The sequence below is a fragment of the Zosterops lateralis genome (assembly GCF_965231275.1).
Source record: "Zosterops lateralis genome assembly, chromosome: Z".
NCBI lineage: Eukaryota > Metazoa > Chordata > Aves > Passeriformes > Zosteropidae > Zosterops > Zosterops lateralis.
Window position 1 is genome coordinate 56,049,212 of NC_139800.1, and position 16,895 is coordinate 56,066,106.

General features: G+C 38.5%; 1 protein-coding gene across 5 annotated transcripts in view; it reads right to left on the minus strand.

Annotated features, from left to right (window-relative positions):
• The window catches only part of CSNK1G3 (casein kinase 1 gamma 3), a 76,188-nt gene that overhangs the window by 14,023 nt on the left and 45,270 nt on the right, over window positions 1-16,895 (minus strand). For all 5 annotated transcript variants that reach the window (XM_083883396.1, XM_083883395.1, XM_083883394.1 and 2 more), the window contains 6 exons: window positions 16,243-16,477; window positions 4,388-4,473; window positions 4,176-4,260; window positions 3,450-3,598; window positions 2,367-2,462; window positions 1,639-1,734 (listed from right to left, as the gene is read on the minus strand). In XM_083883396.1, the coding sequence (XP_083739522.1) occupies window positions 1,639-1,734; window positions 2,367-2,462; window positions 3,450-3,598; window positions 4,176-4,260; window positions 4,388-4,473; window positions 16,243-16,477 (747 nt within the window). The remainder of the gene's footprint in view (window positions 1-1,638; window positions 1,735-2,366; window positions 2,463-3,449; window positions 3,599-4,175; window positions 4,261-4,387; window positions 4,474-16,242; window positions 16,478-16,895) is intronic.

A 16,895-nucleotide genomic window follows, 5' to 3' on the forward strand; every position in this document is an offset into this window, starting at 1 on the left:
CAAATAGCATGGTTCAGTTAGCATCCCTGCAACAAAGGGGCATTTGACAACAGCCAGGGGCTATGTCACAGCATAACTGTAGATACTATGTGATTTTATAAGTACCCTTAATAAGGAAGCATGACCACTCCACAACAAAAAGCAATCCAGCATGAAAACACTCTGCTGCACAACACTTGATCTTCAAAGACACAGACCATGGCTGCAGTTTTGCACAGTGCTTTTATTCACGTGGCAATTGCTTTGCCTCAATGGACCTAAATGATCTGAACTCAGACTGCCTGTAGCCTGTGAGGAAAAAGGACAGGGAGACTATATTAGGAGTACAGAACACTAGTGTTACTTGTGTTATTTCCTTGAAAATGTTCTCCCTCCATCCCCAAGCAGTATTTAGCATATTTCACAATGGAAGAAAATTTCTTGTAATTGTTACATTTCACCTGACAAAGAATAGAAGATTTCTTAAGTGCCGCAATTGCCAACAGAGTCATATGGTGACATTTTGAAAGTTCTACTAACTGTAATTTAAATTCAATATGTATTTTTCTAACCTAAAATATGGGAAACGAAAGTTATTTTAAACATTTGCTAATGGGAAAAACAAAGCAACTTTTAAATTTTTTTTATATGCTAATAATTATCAGCACCTAGATTTTGTTACATTACACTTGACACTTGCTTCTGAAGCAATGAAATTTAGAGAATCTTATCACACTGACAGGACTGCAGCCTTGTTTCCTGTACCCTCAACTTTTCATTCTTTCTTTGGGCCATAACAATGTTTTTCAAAACCAAAAAATTCAGAAGAAACATATGTAACTTAGATTGTCATAACCAAAAATGCAGCAGACAATTTCCATGCACAACCCCCACCCAGATAAGACTTCACAAAGCTAAATCATTTTGATTTTGGACTCAAAGCTCAAAATCTCATGTAGACTTCACAGCTGGCATCTTGAATCTTTCAGTATTAATTCCTTACACATTAGTCCAACTATTTCACGCCTAAATATATTCAAAGAGCGAGACATCAAAAATTTCAAAATTAATTTTAGAAATTGAAAACAAACAGGAAAATAGCTATTTGAAGATGAAATAAACTAATAATATAGGAAAAAAGGTTGGTTTCTACACATTTTTCACTGAGATGTGTGAGGTGCTGCCCTGGGAACATTTTTCTAGTCAATTAATGCTTGAATAAAAGAGTGAAGCTTAAGCAAACATCACTAAATAGCATTTTAACTTGATGTTTACTTAAGGAACAAAAAACATATCTTGAACAACACTGAATTCAGTGAATAGTGCCTTTTAGTTGCTAATACAATTAGTACATTTAAAGTCTAAACTTCAGTTGCTTGCACAGAGGTAAGTCCATAATCTGTAAAAAAGACAGTTCAACTCTTTTAAGACTTGACTAAGACACACGCAAGAAAAATTCCATCAACAAAAAGTTCCATAGTATCAGCATCTGTTTTCAGTTTGATAACTGAACTGTGAAAATATAAATAAATGCATCATTCTGAACACTACTGATAAGTAAACTTAATATGAAAACATGAATCATATGACACATTACAAAAAGTAGTATTACATAATGCAAAATGACTGATTTAGGTCATGCAAAGAAGCAGAAAATACCTGTACAGAGCCACCATGTCTGTCAGATGCCAAGTGAGCCCTCAAATGATGAGGATTTGTTTGCTGTGAGTCCCAAGCTGCCCTATGGTCTGTTGACTATCATTTTTGAAAGAATAATTTATGTAAAAGAAGAAAAAAAATTAAAAATAAATAATCAGTGCATTAATTGTCATATATTATTTTTGAAAACCACAGAAGCACTACACACTCAATCCCTATATAGATTGCACTTCCACATTATCAACATACTTACACATGCCTTCATGTAAATTTTCATACAGAGTTGAAGTAGCTAAACTTCAAAATTCCTAGTAAGAAAAAGCACACTAACACAACCCTCCAATTTTTCTTACGTAAACTGACATGGCTCTGAATTCCTAACATTGTTACCATCTAAGTCATTAGCCTGGTTTTAAAAAAAGAGTGAAAATATTATACATGCATGTTAGAATTGAAAGACAGGATACAGTGTATGGAGGAGAGACAGCAAATAAAGAAGTGTGAGTAGGGAGAAAATTTACTACTTGTTAACTACACTATATCATAGCTTCAAACAAGCAAGCTTTTAGGAGATATTTATGTGTCTCTACATTAATTTATATCTACTTAAATCAAAGCGAAAACAAAGAAAACCTAGAGTCAATTTTATTTTCAAGTTCTAATAAAAACAGCACAAATCATTAGACAAATGATATAGCAATGCTGATAATCTTACATGTGCAGTTTACCTGATTTTTGGATTGTTGCGTTCTGTCTCTGTGCTGATATGCTTCTCTGTTTGAAGACATTGTAGGGTCTGAATGTACAGAACCCACTGGAGTAGGCTACAAATATAAATAATATGTAGCAACTGATAAAAAAAATAAATTTCTAAGTCTCACCAAAAGTTACTGGTTTGTAATAGAAAATAATTTATAAATCTAACAGTTTCAAAACCACAAAATTATCAGATTAAAGCAAAAGCTTCACTAGATATTTACTAATACCAAGAAGAAAAAAGCAAATCATGACTTACAGAATGCACTGAATTAGCAATTCTAAGTATTATAATACATAAATTTTCTGAAAGACTTTAAGTTGATACTTTCTGCAGTTAGCAGTTACGACATTCTGATGAAACCTAATGAAAGGCTTAAAATATTTTTCAATGCTAAACACTGAAAAAATATTTTGCAATAAAATAAATGCTACAATTCTTTCAGAATCACACAGAACTGCAGAGTGAAGTGCATAATCTGAAACTAGTCAAACATATAAATATTAGCCCTCCTTTTCCTACATAATAAAAAGAAGTGAAAAATTTGAGAAGATGAAGAAAACCCCATCCTCTACCATTTCTTAAATTATATAAACGGCATGTTTCCTGAAAACTTAGATGCCCTGCGATGAAATATGCAATGAACTATTCAATATTTCTTCATAATGAACTGACAAATATCTGAGTATACACCTCATATGCAGAGAGGTTATAGCTATGCATTTCAAAAATACTGGGAACAAAAAAAATACATGCAGTAATGACTGTTACGTGCCAAATTTTAAGTCCCTTCAACTCAAAAAACAGTCTGAATTTCTACCACCTCGTTTTGGATTGAGCAGAGATGTACTTTGATATTGAGATCACATTTGGAAAGAGACTGAATATGAAGCACTCAAGCCAGAAGACAATGTCAGAACATGCATCTGCAGATGGGCTTGTAATAGCAGCTGTTCACAACTCTATTAGCAGCCTTGAGATGCACATATCTTATGAAACTCAAAACTGATTATAGAAAAACCCATTATATTACTAACAGCTGAACTGTACTCACCAACTGTTTGCCAATCCAGTCATATTCATAATCAAACATATAGCCTTTCCGATCAAGTAAGTCTGTGAAGAGCTTTCTTAAATAGTCATAGTCTGGCTTTTCAAAAAAATCTAACCTTCTTACATAACGTAGGTAAGTAGCCATTTCCTCTAGATAAATAAGAAATATATATGTATTTGCCATTATCTGTTTTAATGGAACTCAAAAAAGTCCCCACCACCTTATTTCATTTTAAAGCAACTTGTACCTCTCACCATAAAACCTGAACAGTTGTTCACCATGAATCTGTGAATTACCAGTAAGAATAGTTACTTAATAATGTTCTCCGAGATGCTACCATATTCTGAGATGTACCACCATATTCCAAACATACCCTAGCAAGTGAGACCCCACTAATTTTTCCTTCATGTTACCCACTGAAATCTTCCATTCAATGTTCCAATTCTAACACACAGTGTGCAAAAATTTGTGTAGAGAAATGCCTCTACATTCTTCTTTCTTTCCAATCAATTTTACCAAGACAAGACTACATGGTCTACAAAGGCCCTGCTTGAGCAGGGAGATTGGATCACATAACCCACCGTGGGCCCTTTCAACCTGACCCTTTCTGAGATTCTGTGATCTATTACATGTACTATAATTATAAACCCAGATATTAAGCAATTGCCTATGTCAGTTTCATTTTATAAATTAATACACAACATTTTTATTAACAGCAGGCATTACCTGGGAAGTTTTCACACAATACTTCTATAGGAGTTGCCCGTTTAGTGTCTCCAATTTTCTGGTAACGTTCTTTTAATGTATCTGCCTATGACAGAAGAACAAACAAACTTCTGAAGTTACACAGCTTGCAGATACACATTAAAAAACCCCAAACATGTCAATAAAAGCCGATGATCTGAAAATAGGACAGAGAAGATATCAAAATCCACTACCTTTAAACCTTGCCATGGAAGACTTCCTCTGAGAAAATACATAAACATATGACCCAAAGCTTCCAAATCATCTCTTCTACTTTGCTCTGAAACAAAATGCAAATATTATTAGAAACTTCCATTGGTGTAATTTTACATTATATTTAAAAGACTAGCTTCCAGATTATATAAAAATAATTGTTAGGTATAAAGTACTTGAAACCAAACTGAGCACGTGGGAGCATTCTTGTTTTCTATGGACTGCCTTAAGAACACAGCTAAACCTAGAAAAAAAGCAGATGCAAACTGCAAGTATATTCATTCTCAATAGCACTTTAAGCAAATTATCTTGCTGTACGAAATCGTTCTAAAACACATTTGACCCTTAAAACTGCATTTTAATTCCAACGTATTTTTATCTATTATTTGTGAACTTGAAACAATTTAAGAAAGCTTCAATAGAATTAATTTTTTCTCTACAAAATCATAGAGAAGACTATGTTTTCCTCAGGGACCCATTACGGAATTTCTGAGTAAGCCAAAGGTAGATTGAAGAATGCTCAGAAGCACTATTATTTGAACAGAAATCACCACGTACATACTGCTATCAAGTCTAGCTGACATGAGCTTTCACAGAACACAATGCTCACCAAAGGTACAATTTTTCATCTGCAGTAAAGCAGTGGCAGTCCTTCAAAAAGTTCACAGAAGGTTAAAGAAAGAGGAAAGTAACATTTCACATAGTTTTTAAATTAAATCTGTCATCTTTGGGAAAACTGAAGGCAATAGAGAATAGTGAGTCTTTAAATTACTAGAGGAAAACAAATCTTTTCATTTCCACCTGACTTCATACTGTATTGCCATTGAAAGAAATATTATACATTGTATTGCGTACTGTAGTAAGAGCCAGTATTTAATTTTAAATTTGACTTTCTCCCTAACAGAAGGAAGAAAAACAAAACATTTGCACTGTTTCTACTCAGTATTTCACAAAACAAAATCATTATGCTTTGATACAAAGAGGAATGGAGCAGGAAGGTAAATGAAAAAAATGTCTGATTTTTTGAACACAGCCAAGTTAACAAATCAAAGCTGGCTCTAATCTGATCAACACATAATATTGCCATAAATATTCTGTACCTGAAGAACAATTTTAATAAAAATAGAACAATCTGTTTTCTAGTCCTAATATATATTATCAAACAAGCAAGAAAATACCAAAAAAAGGATGGCAGTAACATGTAGGCTACTTCTAGCCCTTCACTTCATCACACCTCTGCCAGCCATATAAAGCTCTTTAAGTCATTTTTGCTTCACTGATTTCCATGCTTCTAATTTCCTTGCCAATGCTCTTCTTATGTTCACTTCTCCACTCTTGCTGTCCAGTGCTGCCACTTGTTTCAGTGAGGCCCTCCAGACAATAAGGTCTTATTTGAATTTCTCTGCCAAACCTACAACATCCCATTTGCTGACCAGATGCTATCCTGATATAATCTCTTAGGTTAAGAAGAAAGCAGGAGTAAGCCACAGGGTTCTTGTCTGACAGGTTTCAGTATGTGAAAGCAATGTTAGGTGCAGATGCCAGCATAAATCCTGTGCTCTTTATATGGTAGGATGACCATGCAGAAAATCACTACTTCAGGGGCAGTGTCCCTGACAAACATCCTGTGCAATGCAGCACATTTCATGTGAGGCAGATCAGTGCTAAGACAGTAGCAAAGCACAGAGGGATGTTAAAAGTGCGCAACAGATGGTCCATCTATGGGCAACACTTGGGTATGGCTCACAAAAATATACTGGAAAGCTCCGTTTGGTCATTGCTAAAGGACAATAATTCCTCTTTCAACTATTCTCTAGAAGTCATGCCAATGCAAAATTAACCCTTTCTCCTTAAAAAAAAACCCAACCAAAGTAACAGCATCTTATTGAGGGAACTGCTCCTTTACAGAGAGTCTATCTAAGAAACTTTTAATCCTTATTATTTCAAATTAAGGTGTTATGCGGTGTTATTTGGGGATTTGTTTGGTTGTTTTTGGGGATTTTTTTAATGATATGTGGACTGTTGACTATATTTCTGTAGCACAACAGAAATTTTTCTAGGAACTAGGATAGAACATCTAAATTATGCCCTCGAAAGTATGCTATGGGAAAGGATTTTGTGTTTGTTTTAATTTGGGTGACAGGGATTGTTATTTAGAATCCATTCAAGTTCTTTACTGATCCACTCTGGAGTAATTAGGAAACAGCAGTCAAACATCCTTTCCTATGGAAATCTTCAAGATGAGCCTGAGAAACAGGAAACCCAAAGACTATATATTGTTATTATTCAAAGAAGGACACCCAAAGAAACGGAAAAATATAGCAGTGGACTAGCTGAAGACAATAGGATTTCAAGCATCAGCTGGAGGAAGGGCTGCTGATGTATATGGATCATATTGTATCACATTTTAATAAAATTGAATGGACATGTTGCCTAAAAGATAATACAATCATAACAAATACAAAACAAAGCCTTAGGGCACATGGTTTTGTCTCTCTCAAAGAGGTCATCCGAAGCTAGCTAAATCGTAAGAAACTATTATTTTTTATTTAGCTGATAAACTACAGACAAATATCTCAATTGAAATAGGCTATTTTAAATAAAAAATAGAGCTTCATTCAGCAGGTTATCCCCAGAAATTACCTTTCTTTAGCCTAAACAATTAAGTAACCATAACACAGTCTAAACAACAGACACTCAGTCTTTACTAAGCATCTAGCTCCCTAAAGAAAGTTTAGGAATGCTCTAGTGGTAGGAAGATAACATCTACTAGGATCAGAAGACACAGTATTAGTTACCGAGAAAATAACATGGTTAGACAGAGATGGGAAGTGACTACCTAGCTTGAACTGTCAGTTACTAAAATTTAGCAAAAATAAATTTAAAACTCAGAGTCTCTAGCCTCACTAAAAATTATTGGATTTCATTTCATAATATGAGGGAAGAGAGCCTTTTTTCCTGAACAAAACCATGAATCCTCAGCTTAATGGTTCTGGTTCATAATAATGAATGCCAATTTTATCATAAGCACATGCTGTATGCCATACGGTTTTCTTAAGAATAATACAGACTGAAAGTAGAAAAACCTCTTATTTTATGTATACCTTTAATTAAGCGTGCACAGACTTATTTGTTGCTTTTGTTAGAGGCACGGTTTCATATAACTGTGGATTTATAAGGTTAACTTACACAGGGAAAAGGATTTATCTAAGACAAATAGAATTCTGCCCTGAAGTCCAGTGATAATTCAATGAGTATGAGAAGGAAAACACCTAGAAACTTCCTAGAGGGGAACTCAGGTCTGGGAAAGAGTTCATCCTGCACCACTGGCTCATTGACAACTAAAAGTTGCTGCCATGTCTTGTAGAGCCATCACCACAAAAAAACTACTAGAAATGCAGACGGGATGTTTTTTCTGAGCTACTGGAAAAACTTCAGGATTTAGGCTAAAAAAATTTTAGGACCAAATTTTTACTGTTCTTGCAATAAGAATTAAAAGTGGTCCAATGTAGAATTATTTGTGGATGGTTTAGATTACAAAGGAGTCTGGCTCCAATAAAACTGATTCTATATCAAGAACCCATGACAGCTCTGACAGGTAAGAATGGGTTTCTACTAGCGTTGTTTGAGGATAAGTACTTGTTTAAAGAAATTTGCTTAATTTGGCCTTTTTATTCATATTAAGAAAGACTTGCTTCATTTCCAGAAGAGTTTCAAGTATTCATCCTAAAATATCTAATCTCTGCCTCTGCAATAATTAAGCACTATCATGAAAAAACCAATAGACCAATACAATTAAGCAAATGGGTAGCTCTCCAGAGACCATTACAGATGGCAAGATTAGAGTAAGTTGTGACTCCATGTGACTGTGCATTCTGTAGCCAAATAACTCAGACAACACTTTAACACACTGTTCTTCTGAATTTAGGGAAATCCCAAAATAATTACCAACATACATATACATCAGAGGCAGAAAATTGCAGGACTTTTACAGATGCAGATTTTTGTCTTCATTTACCTCCCAGTCACAGTCTACACTCTCTGGAATCTCAATTTCCCTTCCTGAAAATGAAGTGAACTGGACAATGCACAGAGTAGTTTTATCCCTAAGAGAAATTATCTTATGGAAAGGTAGGGCACCAGCTACATCCTAGTAAGCACTAAGGAGTATTTATAGTTCCTTCAAACAGCTCTCTGAATAAAGCCATGTTATTCTTCACATAGAAAAAAATATGTTCTATTCTATATACAAATTCCCAGCCTGGAACAAAACTACCAGAAATCCTTGATCAAATGTCTCTTCTGAAACAAAGAATTATTGGCTACAGGATGTTCAGTAACTATGTATTTCCTATACACACGTCTAAAAGAATGGGCTTTGGTGATTTTGAGCAAGTTTTGATTACACATTTAAAGTCTTTTTAGTAGCTATGCATTTGTTATTATAGTTTTAAATACCATGGATTTAAACTAAAACATACTTTTGATTCAAGGATTCAACATCCTTCCTCATACACACTAACAGATAAAGTTACACTTCAATAGAGGCATAGTCAAAAGTTACTTATAAGAGGATGTGAACCTGACAGTCTCCCTCTTTACTGAAAACATTTGGTTTTTTACAAGGGTCAAGTGTCAAACCATTCAAGCAGCTCGGGAAATTATCTACAGACTAAAAATACCACCCTAAAAATACCACTATTTTCAGAGCAAACTGTATTCTATATGCCACTATCTCTGTAAACACAGAGCTTGAGGATGTTCAGCGTTCTGTATGTCTCACCTGCATGAATTTAAAAATATACTACATTTTTAGACGAATATCACAGAACATAAAAAAACATGTTTGAATGGAACGATTCAGGCTCTTTAGGAAGGAGAGGCAAGGGACACCAGGAGGCAATGTCACCCTCCATGGCAATAGCCAGCATGGAGTTTTGTCACGGAGCTGATGAGAAGCTGACCAAGAGCTATTGGGGAAGTAGTAATGGGAGAGCAGGGTTAGGCAGACACATGCCCCCAGTCAAGATGACTGAACAGCCGAGTCCTCGTAGTGGTGCATCCCTCCCCTACCCCTTCCAGGCCACACTGTAATCTGAAAAAAGCTCATTAGGTCTCAGCTTGACAAACAGCATCTTAGCTCAACTTTTCTTGAGTTTATCAGAAACACTCTGCTCCCAGGAACCCTTGCTGTCTAACAAGTTCACGTTTCCCTTATGAACAGCCTTGGAAACTTTTTCTTCCTTGCATAGCATAACATCCCTGTTCTCACACTTCCTATGAAAGTGTGCCAATCCACACTGTGGCCAGAATGAAACATTATTATGACTAAAGCCCATTCTCTTGTAACCCTATATAAACAGTGGTCTAAAATGGGAACCTTTGAGGTCTTCTGGACTGCAGCAGCTGTGACAAGCAACCTCTCTCTGACCAGGACCTCTCAGAGCTCACAAACTCTCAAATTTGCTGTATTGAGAAGACTGCTGAACAAATGAAACATGGGCCAGTACCCTCAACTCCTAGAGGCTCAACTCTTCGTACAATGTGGAGATGCAAAAGCACCCAGAGTGAGTATTTCACTGCCTTTGAGCAGAATTTTTCACAGGTACATTCCTCTGACTCTGTGTGCATGAACACACACATATGCTACAGCAAATTCTGGGAGAAATGCTGCTCTCTTAGATGTTCAAGTATCTTGGATATCAAAGTAAGTTAGGCCTGTAAGTAATGTTAACTTATAAGTTAGGTTAGATGCTGGTAAGTGTTATTTATATACATATAATATTCCTATATTGAATTGTTAAGTTGAAGGTATAAGTTAAGGTGTAAGTTAAATACTTTTGAGTGCTGTTAAGCTTTTAGACTATATTCTTTTTTACACTTGCCCTCACTCTCCTTTTGCCACTTGTCAAAAGCATCTAAACACACATGCAGCCCTAGACAGTTCTCAGTTAATCTCTGTTTTCATTGACTGGATTTTGCTGGGGTTTGGGGTTTTTCTCCTTTGTCCTTGGTGTAACTGACCAGTAAGTGGCAGAGTGGATCTTGCAAAGAACTTTGTCCTGCTGTTAAAATTAAATTTAAAATTAAATGAGGTTTTTACTGATACTCTTGATGATGATTTTTTAAGTGATCTCAAACACTCGTTCGTAACAGTTCTCTACTGATATACAGGATCCACCTCATGTTCACAAGCCCTGGTCCTCATGGGGGTCTTCAACCACTCTGGTATCTCTCCTGGAGTGAAAAGACAGCAAGGCATCAGCAATCCAGTAAGTTATAATTCATGATAACTTCTTCTCCAAGTGACAGAGAAGCTAAAAACCAGATGTGCCATGCTGGAGCTTGTTCTCACCAGTAAGGAGAGGCTGGTGAGGAATGTTAAGCTCAAGGGCAGCCTTGGCTGCAGTGATGATGAAATGCTGGAGTTTGAGATCGTAAAGGTAGTGAGAAGGGAGTAAAGCAAGTTCAGTACCCTGAATTTCAGCAGATGCAACTTGGCCTCTTCAGGGATCTGCTTGGCAGAGGTACCACGAAATAAACTCTGCAGGGAAGCAGGGCCCCAAGAAAGGAGCAATGCCTCCCAACAAAGTCAAGCAAAAACCATCAGGAGGCCTGCATGGATGAACAGTGAGCTCCTGGATGAATCCAAAGGAAAAAAAAGGAAGGATATATGTTGGAGTCCAGGACATCCCCTTGGATGACCTGGGACCCGAGGAAGGGAATTTGAGCCCTGGATAGGGGGGTGTGGAGCCAGCCCAGGGGCTTTGGATACCTTGGCATAGAGCCCAGGAAGACATTGGCTTTGATTTTAGTCCATGGGAGAGGGTTCCAACACTGAGAGAGGAATTACAAACCACCAGGATGTGAAAACAGTAGTTTAGCATAGTAGAAGATGAATAATTCAGTAGTTTTAGGGTTCATAGAATAGAGGTAAATGGAGGACAAAATACTGGAATTAGGGTGGTATCATGTTCCTTTCCTTCCTCCTCATCCTCTATCTTCTGAGGTGTGATGACACAAAGTAATTAGAGTGGATTGCGTCAAAGTAGAAATGATCCTTTTAGTGTGAGCACTAGGTATTGGTACAAAATAGTAAATTACTGACATGTATAAATGTAAGGTGACGTCCAATCAGTGGGCAGTCACCTTGTGTCTCAGCTGCTGTCTGGACCTCAGCTGGGAGCGGAGAAAATTGAGATATCAAATAATAAACAACACAAGAAACTTGAAAATGAGGCCTTGAAGACCACTTTTTTCTTCTGACATCACTCGAGGCTTTTAGAGGACTTTAAACAACCTAAATCTCAGGTGAGGAAACCCTCCCCGAGAAATACAGAGAGGGGAAGCAAGGACGCGTAGTCTGAGAGGTACATAGAGAAATAGTCTGAGCAGCCAGAGATCAGCTTAAGAAAGTTAAAGCCCTGATAGGATTAAATGTGGCCAGGGACATCAAGGACAACAAGAGCTTCTATATTTAAGACGGTGACAAAAGGAAAACTATAAAAAATGCAGGACCTCTTCAGAAGGAAACAGGAGACATGGGATATGAAGAAAGCTGAGGCAAAAAATTACTTCTTAGCCTCTGTCTTCTCTGGCATGTATTCCAGTCACATGATTCATATCAGAAATGATAAAGGCAGGGACTGGCAGAATGAAAAGCTACCTGCTGCAGACCAGGTTGGAGGCCCTCTAAGGAACCTGAAGGTGCACAAATCCATGGGACCTGCTGAGATGCATCTACAAGTCTTTAGGGAACCTCAGGTAAAGACACTACCCATTACATCCACTACATCTGAGAAGTCATTACAGCCCAGTAAAGATTCCGCAGACTACAAAAGGAGAAAGATAACCCCTATTATTACAAAGGGAAAAAAAGGAAGGCATAAATAATTACAGGCCAGTCAGTCTCACCTCAATGCCTGGCAAGATCACAATGTAGATTCTCCAGTTATACTGAGGGAGAAGGAAAATAAGGAGATGATTGACAATGGTCAACATGGCTTCAATAAGGGGAAATCATACCCAAAAAATTTGGTAGCCTTCAGCACAGTTACAGAGTTTGGTGCATGATGGAAGAGCTATCAACATCATCTACCTGGCTATGTGCAAAGCATTTGACACTGTAACACAGGATATCCTGGTCTCTGAACTAGAGAGACACTGATTTGACAGATGAAACAAGTGTATAAGGAATTGGCTGAGAGGTCACGCTGTAAGTTGTGGTCAACAACTCCATGTCCAAGTGGAAAGCAGTTCTTTAGGGGTTCTTTAGGGGCTGTACTGGGACCAATGCTGCATAACACCTTTGCTAGTGTCATGGACAGTGGGAGCAAGAGCACCCCCAGCAAGTCTGCCAGTGACATCTGGCTGCATGGTGCTGTCAACATGCTGCAGAGAAGGGATGCCACAGGGGGACCTGGACAGGCTCAGGTGTGCCTCTGTGAACATGAAGTTCAACAATGAAAAGCACAAGGACTTGCACCAGGGTTAGGGCAATCCCAAGCACAAATACAGCCTAGACACAGAATGGAGAGCAGCACTGTGAGAAGGATTTGTGCGTGCTGGTGGATGATAGGAGGGACATGACCCCACAATATGCACTCACAACCCCGAACGCCAAACGTGTCCTGGGCTGCGTCCGGAAGAGTGTGGCCAGTAGACTGAGGGAGGGGATTCTATACCTCTGCTCTGGTGAGACTCCACCTGTAGTGCAGCATCCAGCTCTGGGGTACCCAAGGTAAGAAAGACACGGACCTCATGAAGCAAATCCGTGAAGACACTCAGATACTGCCCCTCCTATGAAGGCAGTCTGAGAGTTGGTGCTGCTCAGTCTGGAGAAGTCCTCAGAAAAACATTATAGCACATTCTAGTGCCCAAAGGGAGCCTGCAAAAAAGCTATGGAGGGACTTTTCACAAGGACATGTCACTACACGACAAGGACTATTGGTTTAATGCTGAAAGACAGTAAGTTTAGATTAAATATTCAGGAGAAATTCTTCAGTGTGAGAGTGGCAATACACTGAAACACATTGCCCAGAGAAGCTGTGGATGTCTCACCCCTGAAGCTGTCCAAGGTGAAGTTGTGATAAAAATGAAATTTAAAATGTTTAAAAGCCACCTCCGTGGCTTTCCTTCCTCCCAGACCACCTTAAAAACAGGGAGCCCGTTCCCGTAGAAAAACTCTCGGGCGCCGCGCCCGCCCCCCCATCCCAGGTCCGAGACGGGCCGGGGGAGCCGCGGCGGAGCTGCCGGCTCTGCCACCGACAGGGAGAGAGGAGGGAGCCGGCCGCCCCGTCCCTCCCCAGCCCCGTCCGCGGCCGGGAGCCTGCGGGGGGAAAACCCAGGGTCTGCGGAGCCGCCCGCTCCGGCCGTCCAGCCCGCGGAGCCGCCTGCAGTCAGCCGCCGCCGGTTCGGCGTGGAGAAACCCCGGCCGCGCCCCCCCGGTTCGGCGCAAAGAAGAGCCCCAGCCGCCCCGTCTGCCCGCAGCTGCCATGCTCCCCGTACGGGCCACCGCAGCTGCACGGTTTCAAAAGAAAGAAACCCACGCCTGCCACGTGCCACGTTCCACCTCCCACACCCCGGCCCAAACCCCCACAACGTTGCCGCCGCTGTGAAGCGGCGTGAGACTGAAACGCCATTACTGCGGCAGGACCATCACGCGGCCACAAAGAGCTCCAAGCGCCCACCCTGGCTGATCCCGCATGCAAATTAAAGACTCCAAAAGGATCTCGGGATAAAGTTTAACATCAAAAAAACCCTTATCAAATAAAAACCGAGTAAAATTAAAACGGATAAGAACTAATACTCAGCCGTGTGGACCCTGAGGAATCAGAAGAGCTAATTTCTCCGGTTTTGCTTACTAGCCGTAAGTTAAAAAGACCAAACCGGAGATGAGACCACAGGAGAAAACAAAGAACTGTCAGGACTCTGGGATTGCTTCCCAGCGAGGGCCAGTCCTCCAGCTCTGTTGAATTGCCTGCAGCAGAGCTGATAAAGCCCTCCTCCTCCACGGCGACCACGGGCAGCCAAAAACCCCTCGGGCAAATATTAATAAGAGCTGATTAATAAAGGCGTTTATGGAGATTAATATTTTCTCCGCCCATTTTTATTCATAACAGTTGGATGAGGCTTTGAGCAACCGGGTGTTCCAGCCTATGGCAAGGTGATTGGAACTGATGATCTTTAAGGTTCTTTCCGACACAAACTATTCTATGATTAAACAAGTTACCAGTAGACAAAAATTAACACATCCTGTGTTAATATCAGACATGTAATCAAAATTCAGTTCATTTTTTAAGTTTTACATTTTGGTTTATTTTTCTTAAAAGGTTTCGGGGTAATAATCTTATTTAAGAAGGACTAAAAAATTTATCTGATTTTAAAAACGGTTGTCACATTGTTGAAAATTTTATAATAATCAGAAGTCTATCCTGCCTAGTGGAGACAACAGCCCAGTGTCAAAAATGTTAACAGTCACCTTAAGCTGACATCAACATTTATGCCTGAAAAACATAGTGAATGCTTCTTTTACCTGAAAAACCTGAGTTCCAAAAGAAAGATTTAGAAAGCTCAAACCCAGCACTTGAGGTGTTGGAGTATGCCCACTAAAAAGCAACAAAGCTGGTGAACGGTCTGTAGCACAGATCTTGTGAGGAGCAGCTGACAGAACTGAGAGTGTTCAGAAAAGGAGGTTCAGGGGAGAGCTCTACAACTCCCTGAAAGGAGGGTGTAGGCAGGTGGGGGTTTGTCTCTTCTCCTAAGGAACAAGGAATAAGACTACAGGAAAAAGCCTCATGTTGAGTCACAGGAAAGTTTAGGTTGGATATTGGGAACATTTGCTTCACAAAAAGGGTTCTTAAGCATTGGAACAGGCTGCCCAGGAAAGTGATTGAGTCACAATTTCAGAGGTATGTTAAAAGCCTTGCAGATGTGGTGCTTAAGGTCATAGTTTGATTTAATGGTTGGACTCAGTGACCTTAAGGATATTTTCCAGCCTAAGTGATTCCATGGCTCTGCTTTATTGATAAAGTACCTTATTCCTGTCTGAGAAGTGTGAATGGTTTCTCATTTGCTGTATTAACAGTTATACTTACAGTTAAACTGTAAGTATTGTGCAACATTTTTATGACCAATTCAAAGAGTAACCTAATTAGTGATTACCATGTAGTGATAAGCAACTGGCTTTACATGAATTCAAAGGGTCTAACTAATTGTTTTCACTAGAAAACCTCTCTACAGCTGGAATAAACAAAGACTTGAGGGCTCATACCTTTTTTAAGGTGAATTTAATCATTCAATAATAAAAACTTCCGTATTTACATACAGCCTGTATTTTCCTTAGCTTGCTGGCATAACCTTTAACAAATCTGACAAAGCCTTATAAACAGTGTAAGCACTAAAAAAAAAATCGAGAAATCAGCATCATCTCTAAGCTACTTTATTATTTTATGGTGCACTTTAAAGATATTAGAAAAGCAAATTTTATTGCAACCTATTGACTTTTCTGTACTTAATAAACACATCTATTTCCTGGACACTTCACTCTGCCATGGTATATTTATAATGTGAAGGTATTATGCTACAAGAAGATACATCCCATCTTTCTTTTAAGGATAGCTATCAAAGAGGACAATTCTCAAGACATGATCATGATGATTTGAGATTCAAAAAAGATTATTCCCATAAACAGAATTCCCATAAGGACAAACTATATTTTGCACAATACAGAAAATTCACAATTCTTAATGACTACAGACTGAGAAAAACTGTAACTTAAAAGCAAGATGGTTTATGACACATCACAGCTGTTTCTGTACCTAAAAAGCACACGTACCTTTTCCTAAATGTGTATTTATACTCATGTATCTAGCTGTTCCTGTAAGGCTCTTGTGTTCTCGATATGGTATGTGCTTCTTTGTTTCTGGATCTACGTACTCCTTTGCCAAACCAAAGTCTATAATGTGAATTACTTGCTGGGTTTTGTTTCCAGGTCGTCCTATTAAGAAGTTCTCAGGTTTTACATCTCTGTATATCAAGTTCTTTGAATGGACATATTCCATACGAGAAATCTTCAATAAAAGAAATAGACAAGAAGTTTAGTTTAAGCTTCCACAGCCTGCCACATTAAAATGTGTTAGAAGCTAAAAATCTTATATTGGCTTTATATGTAAAAGAAATTACTCCTCGTAATATTTTAAGACCAAAGCAATACTCTTCTTAACAAAATATCTCCCAGTTACAGTCAATGAAAGTTGTACACTTTTCCAAAGCAGATACATAAATTGCTGTATTGTAAACTTTCAAACTGGATATTAGTCATGAATCTTGTACATAAAAGAAGTTTTTGTGTCTCAAAAGAGCTGGCATAAGTATGTTTTGTGTACATTAAAAGTAAAACCAGAAATTACGTCACCAAGCAGCAAGCAGCAAAGTTTGATGTAGATTTATTACATACTAAAGAGATAAATGAGAGAAGCACTGAAGTTC